The sequence below is a fragment of the Canis lupus genome, chromosome 21, assembly GCF_048164855.1.
Source record: "Canis lupus baileyi chromosome 21, mCanLup2.hap1, whole genome shotgun sequence".
Taxonomy (NCBI): Eukaryota; Metazoa; Chordata; class Mammalia; order Carnivora; family Canidae; genus Canis; species Canis lupus.
In genome coordinates this window covers 43,373,637-43,396,082 of record NC_132858.1, presented here as the reverse complement: position 1 = coordinate 43,396,082, position 22,446 = coordinate 43,373,637, and the positions used below count along the sequence as shown (strand labels likewise).

At 35.4% G+C, this 22,446-nt stretch overlaps 1 protein-coding gene across 2 annotated transcripts in view; it reads left to right on the top strand.

Annotated features, from left to right (window-relative positions):
* COG5 (component of oligomeric golgi complex 5) overlaps positions 1-22,446 on the top strand; it is a 298,194-nt gene that overhangs the window by 12,774 nt on the left and 262,974 nt on the right. For both annotated transcript variants that reach the window (XM_072791548.1, XM_072791549.1), the window contains 2 exons: positions 1,161-1,215; positions 1,317-1,386. In XM_072791548.1, coding sequence (XP_072647649.1) covers positions 1,161-1,215; positions 1,317-1,386 — 125 coding nt within the window. The remainder of the gene's footprint in view (positions 1-1,160; positions 1,216-1,316; positions 1,387-22,446) is intronic.

The following is a 22,446-nucleotide window of genomic DNA, read 5'->3' as shown; positions in this document are numbered from 1 at the left end:
TAGAACTAAGTAAATAAACCTAAGTTTATTTAGAATACTATGTTTTTAAACTATGGCTATGCCTGTTAAATGTAAGAACTGAGTTTTAAAGAATGAAATTCAAAATAATTACAACTGTAATATTGAAAAGCTTGTTATCAGGTATGTAAAATAGTAAAATTAAGATCTATCTTCCTGAAAATACTCTTATAGTTTTGTAAAAAGTTAACCATCATGTTGTGTATGTGGAGAGTAAAGGTGATACTATCCTTACTATCCATGTGTATGATTTATCTAGCATATAATGAAGTTAACAAACATTCATTGCCATTGGAAGTAGTCTGATTTAGGCTCAGGTCATACAGTAGTGAATGAGAAATATACTTTCCCTAACCTCCAGGAATTTATAGTCAGTGAAAGAGTAAAACATTAAACAGATAGAAAAGCGGATATGTAATTACCTAATGGGATTAGTGCCATGAAGGAAATGTATGCTAAGGAAGGAAATAACAAGAAAATCTAAATTAGTTGGGGGATCTTTTAGTGATTGTTTCTGTTAAACTGAGGCTTTAGGAACAGTGGGTGTTTATCTAGTAGGAGCTTGGGGGTGCGGTGAGGTGTTGGAGAGAAAGTACACCATTTCCAGGTGGTGCAGGGCCCTGAAGACCAAGTTGTGGACTTCAGTTTTGACATGGAAGCAAAGGGGAGACCATGGAAGGGTTTTAGGGAATATTGTGCTACAGTTTACCCCTTTAAAGTGCCCTCAGGCTCCTTCTTTTGTGACTAGTACAATACGTGAACATGAAACTTAGCCATTGTAAAGTATGTAATATAGTAGCATTAATTACATTACAGTGTTGTGTAGCCATTACTATGTGGTTCCAGAACTTTTTAATCACCCAAAGTGGAACACCCTATGCTCCTTATGCAGTCACTCTCTATTTGTCAGACTTCTTTACTGGAACAAGGATTGGAGGAGGGGGCTAGTTAGAGGCTTTAACAATAGTGCAGGTAAAAGATACCGGTTGCTTAGGTTATGATGGTGGCAGAAAAAAAATGGAAATTTTTCTATGGGTATGGGTATATATATGATTTTTTTCTTTTAATATATATATATATATTTTGCCCGATTGGAGCCCTTGTAAATTTGTAAAGTAACGAAAGCTGTTATGTTTTCCTAGGTGTTCTTCAGATGATGCAGACAAGAATTGGGGCTTTACAGGGAGCTGTTGATAGGTACTGTTGTTCATTTTGTAAATAAGTGGAGTAGAAAGAAATTTGACCATTGATATTTTGAAGATGTTTTTATCATTACTCTTCTCTTTTTTTTTCTTTAGGATGAAAGCAAAAATTGTGGAACCATACAATAAAATAGTAGCCCGGACTGCACAACTAGCAAGACTTCAGGTGGATTCTCACTTTTCATTTCTTATACTTTATTATTCATTTTTTAAATAAGTGGACAAATTTCAAGAGAATGAATTCTGAGGAAATAAGGGTATATGAAAGCAAAGGGGGAAATACTAAAGAACTTTAAGATACCCAGGTTGTGGTTTGTTTGTTTGTTTGTTTGTTTGTTTTTGAGAGGGTGGGAGAGAGAGAGACTCTTAAGCAGGTTCCATGCCCAGCGCAGAGCCCAACATAGTAGGGGGAGCTTGATCTCTTGACCCTGAGATGGTGACTTGGGCTGAAATCAAGAGTCGTTTGATTAACTGAGCCACCCAGGCACTCCAAAATACACAGTTTAAAAGAATGCAAATCTAAACTATTGAAGTGAATTTTCATTCTTAATATGACAGTGGATAATCATTTACTAACTTACTTAGATTCAAATTATTTGTTTGATAGGGAACAGGAAGAAACCTAACATTTATGCTGTGCTCAAATGTAAGGAATCCAAAATTCTAACTTGTTCTAATAGGAGTATTTGTGCATTTTGGGGGAAATTTGATTTTTGACCAGAATTTAGTGATTTTTGTGGCTGTTATTTTTCTGTTCCTCCCCTTTCCTTTTGGGACTATAATTACACATGCACTAGGCATCTTAAGACTGTCTCATAGATCACTGGATTCTCTGTTCATTTTTTTCCATAGTCTTCTTTTCCATGTGTGTTTTGTTTTGGATAATTTTTATTGCTTTGTTTCCAAGTTCACTAATTATTTCTTCTGTACTGTTTAATCTGCCCCTAATCTTGTTCAGTGTATTTTTCATTTCAGACAGTTTTGTTTCATCTGTAGAAGTTTGATTTGGGCCTTTTCTGTAGTTTTCATTAATCTACTTAACCTTTTGGACATATGGAATGTTATTAAGATAACTATTTTAATGTCTTTGCTAACTTATAGAGTGTGCCAGTCATACCATAGTCTAGGTTCAGAACATTTCCCATCACTACCAAAAAGATGCCCCCAGGTGTGTTGGCCATTGTCTTTATTTCATTTGGGCTGCTAGAACAGAATATTATATAGACTGGAGAGCTTATAAAATACAGAAATTTCTTTCTCACAATTCTGGAGGCTGGAATTCTGAGTCCCTGCCTGCTCATGTTCTAGTTTAGGCCCTCTTTTGGGTTGCAGATAATCATTTTCTCTTTTAATTTTTTAAATTAAGTTTTTAATTTTAATTCCAATATACCTAACATAAAGTGTTCTATTAGTGTCAAGTCTACAATATAGTGATTCAACAATTGTATATATTACTCAATGCTCATCATGATTAGATAGTCATTGTTGTATTCTCAAGTGGCAGACAGGACAAAGAGAGATCTCTGGAGTCTCTTTTACAGGGCACTGATCCCATTCATGAGTTGTTCGCTTTCATGACCTAGTCACCTCCCAAAGGCCCCACTTTCTAATATCATCACATTGGGGGTTAGGATTTTAGCACATGATTTTTTTTTTTAATCGTTTCATTTTTCTTTTTTTCATCATGTTAAGTGTACTGTTTAATCCCCATCACTGATTTCCCCCTTCTGCCCACCTCCCTTCCCTCTGGTGACCATCAGTTTTATATAATTAAGAGTCTATTTCTTGGTTTCTTTCTCTCTTTTTTTTTCCTTTCCTTGTCTATTTTGTTTCTTAAATTCCACATATGAATGAGATTATATGGTATTTGTCTTTCTCTGACTGACTCATTTCATTTAACATTATACTCTAGCTCCATCCATGTTGTTGCAAAAGGCAAGATTGTAACCTTTAGTCTGTTCCAGTTGTCTCTACCGATTCCCACTCCCAGTTCTCAGCAGCCGCTCATCTGTTTTCTGTCACTATTGATTTGCTTTTTCTGGTCAACATTTCATACAAATGGAATTGTACAAGATAGAGTCTTTTGTGTCTGGCTTTGTTCACTTTGCCTAATGCCTTTGAGGTACATCCATGTTGTAGAATGTCTTCGGTAGTTCATTCTTTTTTTTTTTTTTATTGCTAAATTGTGTTCAGTTTTATGGATGTAACACATTTTGTTTCACCAGTGAATGGATATTTGGATTATTTCTAGTTACTTGCTTTTATGAATAATGCTGCCATGAACATTTGCTTACATGTATTTGTGTGGACCTGTGCTTTCATTTCTCTTAGGTAGTTTTCTAAAAATGGAATTGGTAGGTTGTATGGTAGGCTTAATTTTTTAAGGAACTGCCATATTGTTTTCCAAAGTGCCTATACTATTTTATATTCCTATCAGCAGTGTAGGAGAATTCTAGTGTCTATACATCCTTACCAACACTTTTTCTCTCCTTTTTGATTATGGGCCTTCTAATGGGTGTACAGTGGTATCTCATAATTTTAGTTTACAGTTTTTTTTTTTATTTTTTTTCTATTTTTATTTATTTATTTATTTATTTTAGTTTACAGTTTTTACATGACTAATGATGTTGAGTGTCATTTCATATGCTCATTAGTGTTTCTTCTTTAATTAGTCTATTCATATCTTTTAAACATTTTAAAGTCAGGTTATCTTACTGAGTTATAGTTTTTTTATTGAATAATAATTGACACAAAATGTTACATTGGTTTCAGGTGTACAGCATAGTGATTCATCACTCTGTATATTATACTGTGTTCACCACAAATGTAGCTGACCTCTATCACTGTATAACACTATTATAGTACCATTGACTGTATTCTCTATGCTATACCTTTCATCCCAGTGATTTAACTCATTCCATAACTGGAAGGCCATACCTCCCACTCCTCTTCACTAATTTTGCCCATCCCCTCACCTCCCTCCTGTCTGCTGACCATTGCTGTGTTTTCTGTATTTATAGGTCTGTTTCTGATTTTTCTGTTTATTTATTTGCTCTTTTTTTTTTTTTTTTTTTTAGATTCCACATATAATTGAAATTATATGATATTTGTCTTTCTCTGTTTGACTTATTTTACTTAGCATAACACACTCTAGGTCTACCCAAATTGTTGCAGATGTCAGGATTTCATTCCTTTTTATGGCTACATAAATATTCGTGTATGTGTATGTATACATACCACATCTGCTTTATTCATCTATCAGTGGATGCTTAGGTTGCTTCCATATCTTGGCTATTTCAAATAATGCTACAGTGAAAATGGGGTGCATATATCTTTCTGAATTAGTGTTTTTGTTTTCTTTGAATAAATACCCAGTTAGGAGTTGGGTTGTTTTTGGGTTTTGTTTTGTTTTGTTTTTACATATTATGCTACAATATATGATTTGCAAATATTTTCTCCCAGTAAACAATATGTTTCCAGTCTGTGGCTTGATTTTTCATTTTTAGTGGTATCTTTTGAAACAGAAAAATTGTAAATTTTGATGAAGTCCAAATTATCAAATTTTCTTTTATAGATTGCTAGCACCATTACTTAAGAACAACTTTTCCTGTTGAATTTTTTTGTTGCCTTCATAATAATTAACTTTATATGTGTGGGATTATTTCTGGACTCCTTACTCTTGTCAGTTGATCTAATTTTTTGCCTTTATAGTAATATACTAGTCACTCTCTTGATTGGAGAAGGATACTATTTTAGTATCTTTGCAATTACATATGAATTTTAGAATCAGCCTATCAATTTCTATTAAAAAGCTGATTAGGATTTTGATTGGAAATGTACTATATCCATAGTATAGCTTGGGGAGAATTGACAACAATATTGAATCTTCCAACTCATGAATGTGGTGTCTTTACATGTATGTAGGTCTTCCTTTATTTCAGCCGTATTTTTTTTTTAATTTTTATTTATTTATGATAGTCACAGAGAGAGAGAGAGAGAGAGAGGCAGAGACATAGGCAGAGGGAGAAGCAGGCTCCATGCACCGGGAGCCTGATGTGGGATTCGATCCTGGGTCTCCAGGATCGCGCCCTGGGCCAAAGGCAGGCGCCAAACCGCTGCGCCACCCAGGGATCCCTCAGCCGTATTTTATTTCAGTTTTGCTAAATTTACCTTTAAATGTTTGGTTTTGTTACTGTACTAAATGGAATTTTAAAAAAAACTCTGTTTTCTTATTGTTCATTGCTTTTTTATATAGAATTGGTTTTTGGAAATTGACCCTATAAAGAAATAATGAAGGTTTTTAAGATTGAGTTTTCTTTTCATAAAGTTAGCAGACACTGTATGACTTAATGCCAATATTGTTTGAAGATAATATAGATAAGATAATGAGGGATTGATAATTGAGCAGCTCTAATTTTTGGTAAGCCATCGGAACATTTCCTGTGAGAGAGATTGTGTTAGTGTTGGTAGAGAATACAAAGATGGGTGGTTTGGTACTTGTTTTCAAAAAGTTTTCATCATGGTTAAAGGAAATATGAAAGCTATACTAACTTTAATGTCAAAATAATAAGCATTCAGAGGAGAGAGAAAGTATATGCAGTTGGATTATTTTATGAAGTGTTTAATGCTTAAAAAATAGTATTTGAGATGGGCTTAAAGAAATAAGCTGTTGGGGATCCCTGGGTGGCGCAGCGGTTTAGCGCCTGCCTTTGGCCCAGGGCGTGATCCTGGAGACCCAGGATCGAATCCCACGTCGGGCTCCCGGTGCATGGAGCCTGCTTCTCCCTCTGCCTATGTCTCTGCCTCTCTCTCTCTCTCTCTCTCTGTGACTATCATAAAAAATAAATAAATAAATAAATAAATAAATAAATAAATAAATAAATAAAAAGAAATAAGCTGTTGGGATCCTAGGTGGCTCAGTGGTTTAGCACCTGCCTTCCACCCAAGGCGTGATCTTGGAGTCCTGGGATTGAGTCCCACATCAGGCTCCCTGCATGGGGCCTACTTCTCCCTCTGCCTGTGTCTCTGCCTCTCTCTCTTTCTCTGTGTCTCTAATGAATAAATAAATAAAATCTAAAAAAAAAGTAAGCTGTTGACAGCTTTGAAGTACATCTTTAAAAATAAATGCAGTTAAAAAAATAAATGCAGTTAATAAGGGTTTTAAAGAATAGGTAGGATTTGGGTATGCTAAAATGAAAGTAGGCAATTAGAAGAATGATCTCTCTCTCTCTGTGACTATCATAAAAAAAAATAACAGGCATGAGGTGGAGGCTTGTAGGGCATATCCAGAGAATGACAATGAAAGTGTGCATTAAAAGGATTAACTCCAGCCATTTCCTCTTGTCCTTCTTATTACTTCTATCAGCCTCCTCCTTCACTAAAAACAGATCTGGTTCAGTTATCTTTTTAGTGAGAGTCTTTACATCATGGTTTCTGGCTTTAGTGCCCATAGTAATCCACCCACTCATCCATCCATTGTTCTGTCCTCACTCTTTGAGTTTCTTTTCTTTTCTTTTTTTTTTTTTTTTAAGATTTTATTTATTTAATCATAAGAAACACAGAGAAAGAGGCAGAGACACAGGCTGAGGGAGAAGCAGGGTCTCTGCCAGGAGGCTGATGCGAGACTTGATCCCAGGACTCTGGGATCATGCCCTGAGCTGAAGGCAGACGCTCAACCACTGAGCCACCCAGGCGTCCTTCTCTTTGACTTTCTTAACTCCGTTTATGATCTTCATCTGAACTCTACCTGAGCCATCTACACTCATGATTACACAATTCACCTCTGAAATCCAAAACTCTTATGGTCTATTTTCTTTTTTATATCTCCCCTGATTTTCCAATTTACCCCAGATCTGTTTGTTTGTTTGTTTGTTTTTTTTTTGGAATAGCTGTATTGAACTATAATTCACGTAAGTATACAACTAAATTTTCTCCACATACTGCTACCTCTGGCTCTCCGAATTTGGTCTGTAACTATACGTTTCTTTGTCTTTCCCACCTAAATCTTATTCAAGCTTTTTATTAAGTAATATATAAATTATAATTAATTTTTTAGTCTGAAATTATATCTTTAACTTTTATAGGTATGAGTTAGAGCTGCTGTTCAGAAAAAAAATGTTTTTATATTCGTTTATATCATATTTGCCATCTTTAGCTAGAGTTATCATTACTATCTTCTGATTCTTGTGTATTTTCTTGTAATACTGTGACTTTTCAGTTGTTAAAAGACCTTTAATGTTTAGATACAAGCACAAAATCTATTAAGAACCTAACAGGAAGTGTTTAATGGGTTAGGCTTCTGTGAGTTGGACAGTGTTGGTTTGGTCTGTAACACAGGTTTGTTATGCATTGCACTTACATTTTGACTTCAATATGAATACTTCTGATAGAATTTTAATATCTGGGGGTTCTCTTGAATGAAGAATTTACATCACCTGTATTTTATTTTAGTTTTTTAAAAGATTTTAAGTAATGTCTACTCCTAACATGGGATTTGAACTTAGAAACTTGAGATCGAGTTGCATGCTCTACTGACCCAAGCCAGCCAGGCATCCCTCATCACTTATATTTTAGAAATTTCTAGTTTGTCTTTTAGGTTTATTAAATAGTAATTCATTAACATTAAGTAATCTTATCGCTTTAAATGTTTAGGGATTATTTATGTAAATAAGTTAAAACTTAAAACTTACAAATTCAAGAAATTCTATTGCCCCAGACATTTAAACACTAATTACAAACTTACTTAACGAAATTCTTTTTTTAAATCAATTATTTATTTATTTTAAATCAATTAATTAACATATGGTATATAATTAGTTTCAGAGTTAGAATTTAGCTATTTATCAGTTGCACGTAACAGTCAGTGCCTGGGGCACCTGAGTGGCTCAGCCGATTAAGTGTCTGGCTTCACCTCAGGTCACGATCTCAGGGTCCTGGGATGGAGTCCTGCATTGGGCTCCCTACCTAACAGGGAGTCTGCTCTGCCTCTTTCCACTCATGCTCTCTCTCTCTCTCTCTCTCTCAAATAAATGCAATCTTAAAAAACAAAACAAAACACCACCACCCAGTGCTTATTATATCAGGTGCTCTCCTTAATGCATAGCACCCAGTTACCCCATTCCCCCACGTCGTCCCCCCAAAATCTTTCAAACATTAAAAAAAATAATAAATTGGGGGACACTTGGGTGGCTCAGTGGTTGAGTGTCTGCCTTCAGCTTAGGGTGTGATCTGGGATCTGGGATCAAGTTCTGCATCCAGCTCCCTGCAAGGAGCCTGGTTCTCCCTCTGCTGTGTCTCTGCCTCTTTCTCTCTGTGTCTCTCATGAATAAATAAATCTTAAAAAAAAATTAAAAATAAAAATAAAAAATTTGATATATTTTCTTTAAAAAAATAAAATTAAATTAAAATTTTAGTTAACATACAGTGCAATATTGATTTCTGGAGTAGAATTCAGTGGTTCATCACTTACATACAAGACTCAGTGCTCATGATAAGTGCCCTCTTTAATACCCATCACCATCTAGCCCATCCCCCACTACCTTCTTCCATTAACCCTCCGTTTGTTCTCTGTCATTAAGAATCTCTTAGGTGGATCCCGGGGTGGCGCAGCGGTTTAGCGCCTGCCTTTGGCCCAGGGCGCGATCCGATCGAATCCCACATCGGGCTCCCTACATGGAGTCTGTTTCTCTCTCTGCCTGTGTCTCTGCCTCTCTCTGTGTCTCTTATGAATAAATAAATAAAATCTTTAAAAAAAAAATCTCTTAGGGCTTGTTTCCCTCTCCTTTTTTTCTTTTCCCTCTTCCCGTATGTTCATTTGTTTTCTTTCTTAAATTCCGCATATGAGTGAGATCATATAGCATTTGTCTTTCTCTGGCTGACTTATTTCACTTAGCATAATACACTCTAGCTCCATCCATGTCATTGCAAATGGCAAAATTTCATTCTTTTTGATGGCTGAGTAATATTCCAGTGTTTGTGCAGGTGTGTTCGTGTATGTGTGTTTGTTTATCTACCACATCTTCTTTATTCATTCATCAGTTGATGGACATTTAGGCTCTCTCCATAGTTTGGCTATTCTTCTTCTTCTTCTTCTTTTTTTTTTTGAAGATTTTATTTATTCATGAGAGACACAGAGAGAGGCAGAGACACAGGCAGAGGGAGAAGCAGGCTCCCCACAGGGAGCCTGATGCAGGACTCGATCCCAGGACCCTGGGACCACTCCCTGAGCTGAAGACAGATGCTCAACCACTGAGCCATCCTGGCATCCTTTGGCTATTGTTGATAATGCTGCTGTAAACATCAGTGTCCATGTATCCCTTCAAATCTGTATTTTTGTATTTTTTAAGATATCTACTGGTGTAATTGCTGTAGTTCTATTTTTACATTTTGAGGAACCTACATACTGCTCTCCAGAGTGGCTGCGTCCATTTGCATTCCCACCAACAGTGCAAGAAGGTTCCCTTTTCTCCATATCCTTGCCAACACTTGTTGTTCTTGTGTTAATTTTAGCCGTCCTGACAGGTGTAGGATAGTATCTCATCACGGTTTTGATTTGTATTTCCCTGATAAGAGATGTTGAGCATCTTTTCATGTGTCTGTTAGCCATCTGGATGTCTTTTTTGGAAAAATGTCTGTTCATGTCTTCTGCCCATTTCTTAACTGGGTTATTTGTTTTTTGGGTATCAAGCTTGATAAGTTCTTTGCAGATTCTGGATATTAGTCCTTTATTAGATATATTGTTTGCAAATATCTTTTCCCATCCTTTTAGTTTTGTTGATTGTTTCCTTTGCTGTGCAGAAGCTTTTTATACTGATGAAGTCCCAATTTTTCATTGCTTTTATTTCCCTTGCCTGTGGTGGTGTGTCTAGTAAGAAGTTGCTACGGCTGAGGTCAGAGATTTCTGCCAGTGTTTTTTTCTAGGACTTTGATGGATTCCTGTCTCACATTAAGGTGATCTTTCATCTATTTTTAATTTATTTTTGTGTATGGTGTAAAAAAGTGGTCCTATTCCAGTCTTCTGCATGTTGTCCAGTTTTCCCAACATCATTTGTTGAAGATACTGTCATTTTTCCATTGGGTATTCTTTCCTGTTTTGTTGATTCGTTGACCCTATAGTTGTGGGCCCACTTCTGGATTCTTTATTCTGTTTCATTAACCTTTGTGTCTGGTGTTGTGTTATGAAAGAAATTGAAGAGGACACAAAGAAATGGAAAAGCATTCCATGCTCATGGACTGGAAGAACAAACATTGTTAAAATGTCTATCCTGCCCAAAGGAATCTACACATTTAATGGCAATCCCCATCAAAATACCACCAACATTTTTCACAGAGTTCGAACAAACCTAAAATTTATATGGAACCACAAAGGACCCTGAATAGCTAAAGCCATTCTGAAAAAAGAAAAAACTGGGGAAGCCCGGATGGCTCAAGTGGTTTAGTGCAGGCTTCAGCCCTGGGCCTGATCCTGGAGACCCAGGATCAAGTCCCACATCAGGCTCCCTGCATGGAGCCTGCTTCTTCCTCTGTCTGTATCTCTGCCTCTCTCTCTCTCTCTCTGTGTCTCTCATAAATAAATATATAAAACCTTTAAAAAAAAAAAAAGAAAAAACTGGAGGCATCACAATTCTGGATTTCAAGTTATGTTACGAAGCTGTAGTCGTCAAGACAGTTAATACATTTTATTAAATGCTTTAAACATCTTCAAGAGCATATTGCAAAAATATACTGTAGTGATTACATTCAGACCAAGCCTGGTAACAGAAGCGCAAATACTATCGATTAGTTTTTTTGGAATAATTATCTTCTTAATCTTATTCCATTTTTTTTCTTCTTTAGTACTGGTTTTTTCCTTTAGGATTGTAAGAGTCTTACAGTATCTAAACAAACAAAAATTTCTATCTCAGATCAGCAGTGTTCTTCAGTTAATTTATTTATGGTTATGGCATGGCACCTGGTTTAATAGTCTAAGGTGATATAGCCTCATTAGCCTGAGGCCCTTAATTAAGTTTCACTTATTACATCGTATGATTTTTATTCTTTGCATTTTGTTTAGATTGTGCATTTTTAAAACTTGGTGTATTCAGAAATATTTTTAGTTTTGCCTATCAATTGTATCATTGCTTGTATCATTGTTATGTAGATTGACTTTGTTGAAAAAAACAAAAAATGTATCTTAGCATATGTCATTATAATTAACAGATTCATCTAAAAGAGTTATCATCTAGACAGGAATTGGCAAACTTTTTTTGTAAGTGGCCATGTAGTAAATATTTTAGGCTCTTGGGGTACTATATCTCTGTTGCAACTATTCAACCAAGTTGTAGTGGAATTGGTTGTATTTCGATACAATTTTATTTACAAGATGAGGTGGAAATTTTATTTTTGGCTCTTGGTTGCTAATTTTTGTTCTGTACAGTGTAGACCTGTTTTCTTTGAGACATTCAGTTAATTAATCAGTTTTAAATGGGATCATGACCTAAGCTGAAATCAGGAGTCAGCCACTTAACCCACTGAGCCACCAAGGTGCCCTATCTTCTAATTAATTTTAGTTGCTGTACTCCTGTTGATGCTCAAGCTATCAGTTTGATTAGTTGGAATCTTTTCAAACTGGCTCTGTTTTTTCAGGGAGCCATTGTGATTTTTTGGAAGTATCTTTGTTCTTCGGGGATTACAGAATGTTCTAGACCTATGCTGATGCTTTTTTCTGGAAGAAACAGGATTAACTAACTGCTGTTTTTGTTTTTTTTTTTTTTTTTTAAGTAAATAATATTGTAAACCAGAATTTAAATGTAGGGGAATTTATGTGAATTGATGTTGTTAGCAACTTTTTGTGATGTGCCTAGGAGAAGTTATTTTTTAATGCTCATTAACTCACATTGATTTTTTTTGTATTAACATTGAAAAGTTTGCCATCTTAATCATTTTTAAGTGTACTGCTAACTATATATGCACATTGTTGTATAACAGATCTCCAGAACTTTTTCCTCTTGTAAAACTGAAACTCTGAAAGCCTTAAATAAAAATTTCTCTTTCTCCCTCCTGTCTTCCCTCTTGGTGCCTACCTTTCTACTTTCTGTTTCTGTAATTTTGACTAGTTTAGTTATTTATATGAACAGAACATTCAGTATTTATCCTTTTGGTTTATTTCATTTAGCATATTGTTCTTGGGGCTCATCTGTGTTTTAGCACATGGCAGGGTTTCTTTTTTCTTTAAGAATGCATAGTATTCCAGGACACCTGGGTGGCTCAGTGGTTGAGGGGCTGCCTTGGGCTCAGGAAGGATCCTGGGACTGAGTCCAGAGGCCCATATAGAGTTCTCCATGGGGAACCTGTTTCTCCCTCTGCCTAGGTCTCTGCCTCTCTCTATGTCTCTTATGAATAAATAAATAAAATATTTAAAAGAGAAAGAATGCATAGTATTCCATTTGTGTATGTGGACCACATTTTCTTTGTTAATCCATTGATGGACATCAGGGTTGCTTCCACCTCTTGACTTTTATGAAGAATGCTGCAATGAACATGGATGTGCAAATATCTCTTGAAATCCATCCTTCTTTGAATTGCTTTGGAGATATCCCCAGACCACATGGTAATTTTATTTTTAATTTTTGTGGATCCTCCATCCTGTTTTCAGTAGTGGCTGCACCAGTTTGCATCCCCACCAGTAGTACCCAAGGTTTCCAGGTTTTCTGCATCTTCATCAGTACTTTTTATTTTCTGTTCTTTTGGTATTGGCCATGCGAATGGATGGGAGGTGGTATCTCATTGTGGTTTTGACTTGTATTTCTACTATGTTGAGTGATATGGAGCATCTTTTCATATGCTTGTTGGCCTAAGTATATCCTAGGAATGCTATTGCTAAGGTTATGGGATTTCTTATCTTTAGCTTTATTATGTAATGCCAAACTATTTTCCCAAATAGGTATACTCATGCATACCAGCAGTATATGAGTTGGCATTAGTTTGTATCATTGCCAACATTTAGTGTTGTCAAACTTTTTAATTTTTGTCAATATTTTGAGTGTGTGATGGTTTCTGTTTCGATTTTCAGGAATTACCAAAGAGACTGAATACCTGAGATAAGTTCTCGCTTGTGTGTTTCACATATCCCTTTGTGCTTGTTTTTCTCTTTCTTTATAATATCTAGAGGGATAGAAGTGAAATTTACCATTTTTTCTTTTAGTGTTGGTGTTTAGTTTTGTTTTGTCTTCTTTAAGAGAACTTTCTCTACCCTGAGCTCATGAAGATATTCTGTACTGTTCTTTGTCATATGTTTTGGTCTGTAATATACCTGAAATTGTTTCTAAGTTTACTGATCTATTTTTTTTAATTTATTTTTATTTTATTTTATTTATTTATGCTAGTCACAGAGAGAGAGAGAGAGAGAGGCAGAGACATAGGCAGAGGGAGAAGCAGGCTCCATGCACCGGGAGCCCGACGTGGGATTCGATCCCGGGTCTCCAGGATCACGCCCTGGGCCAAAGGCAGGCGCTAAACCACTGCGCCACCCAGGGTTCCCTACTGATCTATTTTTTAAAAGTGTCTAATCTGCTGTTATTTCCATCCTTTGTATTTTTGATTTTATATAATGTGTTTTTTTATCTCTAATATATTTTTTTAATCTTTCTTTTCTATAATTTACTTCTTGAACACATAGAGTATACTTACAATAGATATTTTAGTATTTCAGTCTTCATTATTTCTGGGTCCATTTTTTGTTGACCTTTTTTCTCATTATGGGTATTATTTTTTTACTTATTCATAAGCCTGGTAAGTGAGGACTGGTTTTGATTCTTTGTTAGTGCAGAGCCAGAGAAGCCTTTGGCCTAGGGCTAATTTATAGTTTAGTCCTAAATGTTTATTGCTAGGTCTTTATACTGTGAGCTCTGTGAATTGTTTCAATAATTCCTTCCCTGTGTTTCCTCTTATACATGTATAGATTGGTACTTGTGGCCATCCTTGCAGATAGCCACAACCTCTCCTTCCTGTCCAGTTCCCTGTCCATAAATTCTAGCTTTTCTGGTTCTTCTGAAGTCTGATCTGTGTTTCCTCACTGTGAAGAGACGGTCATGTTCTGTTTCTCTTCCCTTTCCCTTTGCTGGGCCCTAAAAATTGTCTCCCAGCAGTAAACTAGGATAGTTAAGTTCTTTTTCTTTTCTTTTCTTTTTTCTTTTCTTTTCTTTCTTTCTTTTTTTAAGTAATTTTCTAGTTTTAAGTAATCTCTACATCCAACATGGGGCTTGAACTCACAGCCCCAAGATCAAAAGTCACATGCTCTACCAACAGAGCCAGCCAGGCGCTCCCAAGTTCATTTTCTTTCTTCCAGAGATCACAGTTCTGTGCTATCTGTTGTTCAGTGTCTGGAAATAATTTCATATATTTTGCTCAATTTTCTAGTTGCTTAAGATGGGAGTGTAAATCCAGTCTATCATTCCATCATGTTAGAAGTTGCTTTCAGTTTTAGAGCATGTAAGTCACCTGCACGTGACTTACATAATAAAATACATAATAAATAATATGACTTACATAAATAAAATCTTTAAAAAAAATTCACCACTTTAAAGTGTATTTTTAACTGTAAAGTGAGTGGTTTTTACTGTTTGCACAAGATTATGTAACTAGCGTGTCTAATGTCAAAACATTTTCATTATCCTGAAAAGAAACTTTATGCCCATTGGTAAACACTCCCCTTTACCCATTCCCCACCGACTCTCCAATCTGCTGTTTGTCTCCATGGAATTGCCTGTGCTGGACATTTCATTTCACACATCACACATTTTGTGGCATTATTTGTCTGGCTTCTTTCACTTAATATAAATGCTTTCAAGGTTCATCTTTGTTGTAGTATGTTTCAATACTTCATTCCTTTTTAAGATCAAATAATGTTACATTTTTTGGATATACAACATTTTTGTGTATCTATTCAATTTGTTTTCCCATTACTTGATAGATATTTGGGTTGTTTCCATGTTTTGACTAAGATGAGGAAGAACTGTTATGAATATTTTTGTATAAGCTTTTCTTTTTTAAGATTATTTATTTATTCATGAGAGACACAGAGAGAGAGAGGCAGAGACACAGGCAGAGGGAGAAGCAGGCTCCATGCAGGGAGCCCGATGTGGAACTCAATCCCGGGACACCAGGATCATGCCCTGGGCCAAAGGCAGGCGCTCAACCGCTGAGCCACCTAGGAGTCCCTATTTTTGTATAAGTTTTTATGTAGACATACTATTTTTGATTATCTTGGGTGTTTACTTGGGAATATTTATTCATAAGGTCACATGCTTCCTTTTGTTTAATGTATCAAATTAATATGTGTACAACCTTAAACTTATATGATGCTATATGTCAATCATTTCTCAATCTCTGGAAAAAGAAACTTCTGGAGGAATGCCAAACTATTTTCCAAAGAAGCTGTACATTTTCCATTCCTGCCAGTAAGGTGTGAAAATTTTAATACCTTTATTTCTTACCATCACCTTTTTTCTTTTTAATATAGCCATCTATGGGTATGAAGTTGTACCTCATGGTTGTTTTCTTTTCTAGTTACTTTTTAAAGAATATTTTAATTTATTCATTTGAGAGAAAGAGAGTGACCACAAGCAGGGTGGGGAGCCTGAGGTGGGGCTCGATTCCAGGACCCTGAGACTGTGACCTGAGCTGAAGGCACGTGCTTAACCAACTGAGACACCTAGGCTCCCCCCTTCATGGTTGTTTTATTTGAATTTCTCTAATGGCTAAAGATACTGAACATCTTTTATTGTGCCTATTGTCCTTTTTTAAAAAATCATTTTATTTTTTTACAGTGTGTTACTAGTTTCAGGTATGCAGTACAGTGATTCAACAATTCCATGCATCACCCTGTGCTCATCACAATAAGTGCACTTCTTAATCCCCATCACCTATTTAACCTATCCCCCTACCCACCTCCCCTCTAGTAACCATCAGTGTTGATGGGAATGCAAACTGGTACAGCCACTGTGGAAAATATTATGGAGGTTCCTCAAGAAGTTAAAAATAGAATTAACCTTATCATCCAACAATCGCACTAATGGATATTTACCCGAAGAATAGAAAAACACTAATTCAAAGGAGATGTGCACCCCTATGTTTACAGCAGCATTATTTACTATAGCCAGAATATGGAATCAACCCAAGTGTCCTTCAGTCAATGATAGATAAAGATGTGGGGGGGATCCCTGGGTGGCTCAGCAGTTTAGTGCCTGCCTTTGGCCCAGGGCCTGATCCTGGAGACCCAGGATCAAGTCCCACGTCAGGCTCCCTGCATGGAGCCTGCTTCTCCCTCTGCCTGTCTCTCTGCCTCTCTCTCTCTGTGTCTCTCATGAATAAATAAAATCTTAAAAAAAAAAAAAGATGTGGTATATATACACATGAAATATTAGCCATAAAAGGAATGAAATCTTACCATTTGCAATGACATGGAGCTAGAAAATATAATGCTAAATGAAGTAAGTCAGTCAGAGAAAGACAAATACCATATGCTTTCATTCATATGTGGAATTTAAGAAACCAGACAAGCAAAGGGAAAAGGAGAGACAAACCAAGATATGGACTGTTAATTATAGTGCCTATTAGTCATTTGTATATCTTCTCTGGAGAAATGTCTATACAAATGTTTTGCTCATTTGAAAAGTTGGTTAACTATTTCCTTCTTCTTCCTTTTTTTATTCTTTATTAGTTTCTGCACTTTGAAAGGTATCACTCCATTATGTTCTGGCTTCTATTTTAGTTGTTGAAAAGCTTTCATTCTGACCTGGACTTTTGAAGGTAATCAATAGTTTTCCTCTGGCTTAGTTTTCCTCTGACTTATTTTAGGATTTTCTCTTGCTTTTGATTCCCTTCAGTTTCAGAATGTGGTTCCTTTTTATTTGTCTCAAGTGTAATTAGTTTTTCTTCTTCCATCTGTTTATCTCTTTCATCATTTCTAAGCCATGATTTCTTCAAATATATATCATTCTTTCTCTCCTTTGTCTGTAGAATCTGATTAAATGTATGCTCAACTTTCCTTGTCATCCATGCCATTTACTCGCTTTTCCTTATTTATGTGTTTTTATCTTTCCTGGACTTTTTTCTGATTATGTTTTCATTTCACTAATTGTTTAGCCAATGATAGCCTGGGTTAAACTAATCTCTTATTTTGCTAAATTTTGGTGTAGTTTATTTTTTGAAAGTTCTATTTTTATTTTCCTGAAATGCTGTATGACTTGTCCTGTTTCTTGTGTTCTGACTTTTACTTCTTTGAGTATATTCTGCTGAGGTGTTCTGTTACCTGACTCTGGGAGGTACAGTATTCATAGTGTTTGTAGATATGTTTATTTTTGTAGTATGTTTGCTTGTTTGTCTAATGGAGTTGAATTTCCCTAGGTCCCTGGTTATCTTTTGCTGTGTGCTTGACCTTTTTTTTTAAAGTTATTTTTTATAATATTCGAGTCCTTCAGAGAAGATTGGTTTTGCTTCTCTATAGCATCAGAAATCGCTGTCAGTCCAAAAACAACATCAAATTTAATCAGTTTTAACTGTCTACTCTACTTGGCCTCAGAGGCTGTCAAGATGGAGTTTTCTAAGATTAGCAAATGCTCTCAGATTACAAGTGGATTTGCTTCTTTTCTCTCTGGTTTCTCTTGTGCTTCACTTTTAGCTTGGTATTCCTATTTGTTCTGTCACTTCTTTGATGCTTTTCAGACTTTTTAAAAAAATTTTTATTTATTTATTCATGAGAGACAGAGAGAGAGAGAGAGAGAGAGAGAGAGAGGCAGAGACAGAAGCAGGCTCCATGCAGGGAGCCTGATGTGGGACTTGATCCTGGGACCCTGGGATCACACCCTGAGCCGAAGGCAGACGTTCAACCGCTGAGCCACCCAGGCGTCCCCTTTTCAGACATTTTTACATGTTGTACAACATTTTTAGTTGTTTTCAATGGTAAGCTAACAACCTAGTCTGCCATACGGAAAATAGAAACATGTCTCATCTTTTCTATAAAACAAACATCAGATTGTTTTATTCTCCTGATAAAATTATTCATTAGTTTCTTAACAAGAAATAGAATCAAGTGTCAAGTCCTTAATCTGACACATAAGCCAATTCATGATATGGCCTATGCTTGCCTTTATCAACTTTTCTCTTTGCTAGAAATTCTCACATTCACTTCTTTGCACATTTTCTCTCCTCTCTAACTCAGAATGTTATTGTCATTCAACAGATTCTAATTGATGTGTCAATTCTTTTGTGAGGGCTCCTCCTGCCCTTTCTTCTGGCAAAGCAGAATATTTCTTTTTAATTTTTTGGTTCCTTTAATATTCTTTTTAAAATTTTTATTTATTTATTTATTTATTTTGGTTCCTTTAATATTCTATAGATACTTCCATTTTATTACTTTCTACATAGCTTTTTCCTTTTTTATATTCTAAGACTGATCTCCTTGAGGGCTGTAATCATATATTGTTAATATTTAAATCTGTAGCCTTAGCATAGTGTTGTTATATACCAGACAGTTAAATGTTTAAGAAATGAGTAAAATGATCTTTGCCTTACTCTGTGCCCCAGTTTTAATATTTTTTCTAAATATGTAGCATATGTTACTGAACAAAACATACGTGGTACTAAATTTTTTTTAATGTCCTTATACATCTCTCCTCTAACAGCTTGAGAAGTATAGCATGTGAGAAGAGTTTGGATGTCTCAGTCTATTTCAGATAGAGAAGAGATATTTTTGGGTTATTTCAGGGATAGCTACTTAAGAGTATGTGGGGCAGTGAGGATGCATGGGAATCTGTCCTAACAGCCAAAGAGGAATCCTGAAACAGTGGGACATGTGTGCAGTGAGACATTGCTTGGCCTGTAATGGCAGCACACGTTCACGCTTTTCTGTGACTCAGGCTCTATGTGTTTGCATCTCTCTCTGTCTGTTACTTTTTCTTGCTGCCACTACGGATTAACTCTCATTCTTTCATTGTTTCTTCTCACTCTTGGTGCTTTTGTCTCAAGATTTCTGCTTACTGAGAGAGAACTTCCCTAAAGAGAAGAGTGATTACCAGTAACAAATTTGGGCAGTTCTTGTGCAAGACAATGTCATAGGCCACTGGTGACAGACTTCTGTGGTTTCTGTTTTCCCGTTCTAATCATTTGTGACTGAGGTCTCAAGGTCATATATGACCTGAAGTTTGGTGAACCATGTATAGGGACCTGAGCAAGCTACTTTCCTGAGGAGTAAGGACAGACACTGTAAGTGCCCAGAACATTGAAAGAGTTCTCTCCTGTGAGTTAATGTTTTAGTTTTATGTTAAAATATATGTTAAAACAATACCTTCTTATAGTTAAGTTGGGATTTAAATATTGCTTTTTAGGGTAACTTTCTCATTTTATACCTAAAATCATGGCATTATGTTCAGGGGAATTCTTTCCCTTATGAAAGAACAGACTAACATATAAGGATGGTAGATGTATGTTTAATTTTAGGCAATGATTTAAAATTTGATTTTTTTAAAAAGATTTTATCTATTTATTCATGAGAGACAGAGAGAGAGAGAGAGAGAGAGAGAGAGGCAGAGACACAAGCAGAGGGAGAAGTAGGCTCCATGTAGGGAGCCCAATGTGGGACTCGATCTGGGGTCTCCAGGATCATGCCCTGGGCCGAAGGCGGTGCTAAACCACTGGAACACCTGGGCTGCCCCAAAATTTGATTTTTCAATTAAAATTTTAATTTTAGTTAATTCCTCGCTTTTAGCTCCAGATCTTAAACCTGTCAGAAATCATGCATTTCTTTTTTCCCCCTTTGTTCAATACACTCTTTTGACAGTAAGTTTTAAGAATCTATTTTTGCCTCTTAGCTAGCTGTTAGCAATAAAAGAAATTTTCATGTTTATGCAGGATTTTATAATGAATGAAAAATGTCAAGTATTCTGAATCATTTCACCCGTTATAATAATTATGTTTAGAATTATGTATCTCATCATTTTATGAATAAATAAACTGAGGTTCTGAAAGGCACATATTGGAATTCATAAAGCCTGTGTGCAGCAGTGTTAAGACTGCGAAATGAGATTTTGTTCTCTAAATTTAGTATTCTTTGCTTTTGATTCTGTGGAATACATAAAAAAGGTAGACAATATTGTTTCTGTTCTCCAGAAGCTTGCTGTAGGTAAAAAAAAAAAAAAAATTAAGAACGAGTACAGCTTTATAAGTACTGATGAAGTACATACACTATTCTAAGACTTAGGAGGCCTGACTGCTATTCTTCATTACTCTGTGTGGTAGTGAGTGAACTTGAGTATCTCTTTCTCAGCTTTATTGAGATGTAATTGGCTTATTGTTTAAGTTTAAAGTATATAACATGATAATTTGATACATATATGTACTGTGAGGTGATTACCACAATAAGGTTAGTTAACATATCCTTCACCACTTATAATTACCATTTTTGTTGTGGTGGTGGTGGTAGTAGGGTGATGGTGTAATTTTTTACACTGAAAGTTTGAAGTGGATCTGTGAATTCCCTTCCAGCTCTAAAATGCTATGATTCTGTGAACTTGTGATTCTTGTTTTTAATGAATATTTTTATTTTTTATGGTTACACAAGCATGAGAGGTCAGGATTGTTTGTGTTTCAGATAAATGCTTTATTTTTATTATTATTAAATATTTGGCCTAATTTTCTATACCCTTATTTTAAAAAAGATTATACTAGAGGGACAACTAAGTTAAATAATTTTGGTCAAATTGTTATAAAGGAAGAAAGAGAGGAAGGGAAAGTAAAGAGAAAGAAATATGCCTATGTACATTTTGATATCTTTATTTCCAGTATTTTTCCTGGATTGACTTCTATGCAGGCTTACCTTAGGAAGAAAATTCATCTTAGAAATTTGCCTCCTTTAAAAGTATTTTGAAGTCTAGGGGCTCTTTGGAAGCTTATGTTTTAACCATTTTTATTCTGTTCACTTTGTCTACTTATTTCTGTTTTGAACATTGGGGAAACTTTAATGTTCCTGTTTAATCTTTTTATTCTTTGAGCTCCTAATTCATTTAAATACATGTGGTATAGGAGAGCAAGAAAGAAAGAGCTATGAAGTTGTTTTTGCCTTGAACATAAAATCACTATGATTGTTCTCTCAATTATTTGAAGAAAGTACTTTCACATTTAATTCTTTTTGCTTTTTATCCCCATTTCTCTTTCCAGAAGCCTTTTCTTTCTCCAAGTAGAGGCTTCTGACTTCATCTATATACATGAATACATGAGTTGAATTTAATTATCACCCCAAGAATCATCTATCTTAGCTCATTTTAGTAACATTGTTTGCTTATGAACTGCTTCAGAATTTTCAGAAAGGAATTTGAAGAGCTTATTATCTCTTATATAGAGTATTTAAATTTTTTAACTTCAAAATTATATAAAAAATCAGTTTTTAAATTTTCAGTATAGCAGCTTTGTTGAGATGTAATCCACATACCTATTATATAACATTTTTATCTTCTCAATTTATTTTTTTTAACTTTTTATCATTTTGCTTTTTAAGCCATACACATATTAGCTTTTTAGTGGAAAGTTTTTATTTTTAAAAAAAATTTTTTTTAATTTTAAATTTTTATTTATTTATGATAGTCACACACACACAGAGAGAGAGACAGAGAGAGAGAGGCAGAGACATAAGCAGAGGGAGAAGCAGGCTCCATGCACCGGGAGCCCGACGTGGGATTCTATCCCAGGTCTCCAGGATCACGCCCTGGGCCAAAGGCAGGCGCCAAACCGCTGCGCCACCCAGGGATCCCAGAAAGTTTTTAATTTAATTTTTTAACTTTGAAATTATATAGGTAAGAAAATTTGAGAAAATATTTTAATAAAGAAAGAAGAAATCCTCCTTAAAACATTTTCTCTTTTCTCTGTGTTTATGTTTTATAGATACGTTGCTTTCATCATATACTTTAATAGGCTCCTTTTTAGTTTTCAGTTAACGTGGTTTTAAATAATTTTATCTACTTTATTGTAGATAAGATTGGAATGATGCCTTATTTTACTGGCTGTGTAATTATCCACTAAAGAAGTGAATGTGCCAGGAAGGAAGGAAGAGGGAAAATAACAGCAACATAAAATGCTGGTGTCCCCAAATACTGTAAAAAGAGAGAAAGCAACTACTGTAGCAAAACCAAAGAATCTGTGCTGTGAGTGATTTTGTGCTAGTTCTGGACCGTGCCTCCAGGGGGCATAATTGCTTTTG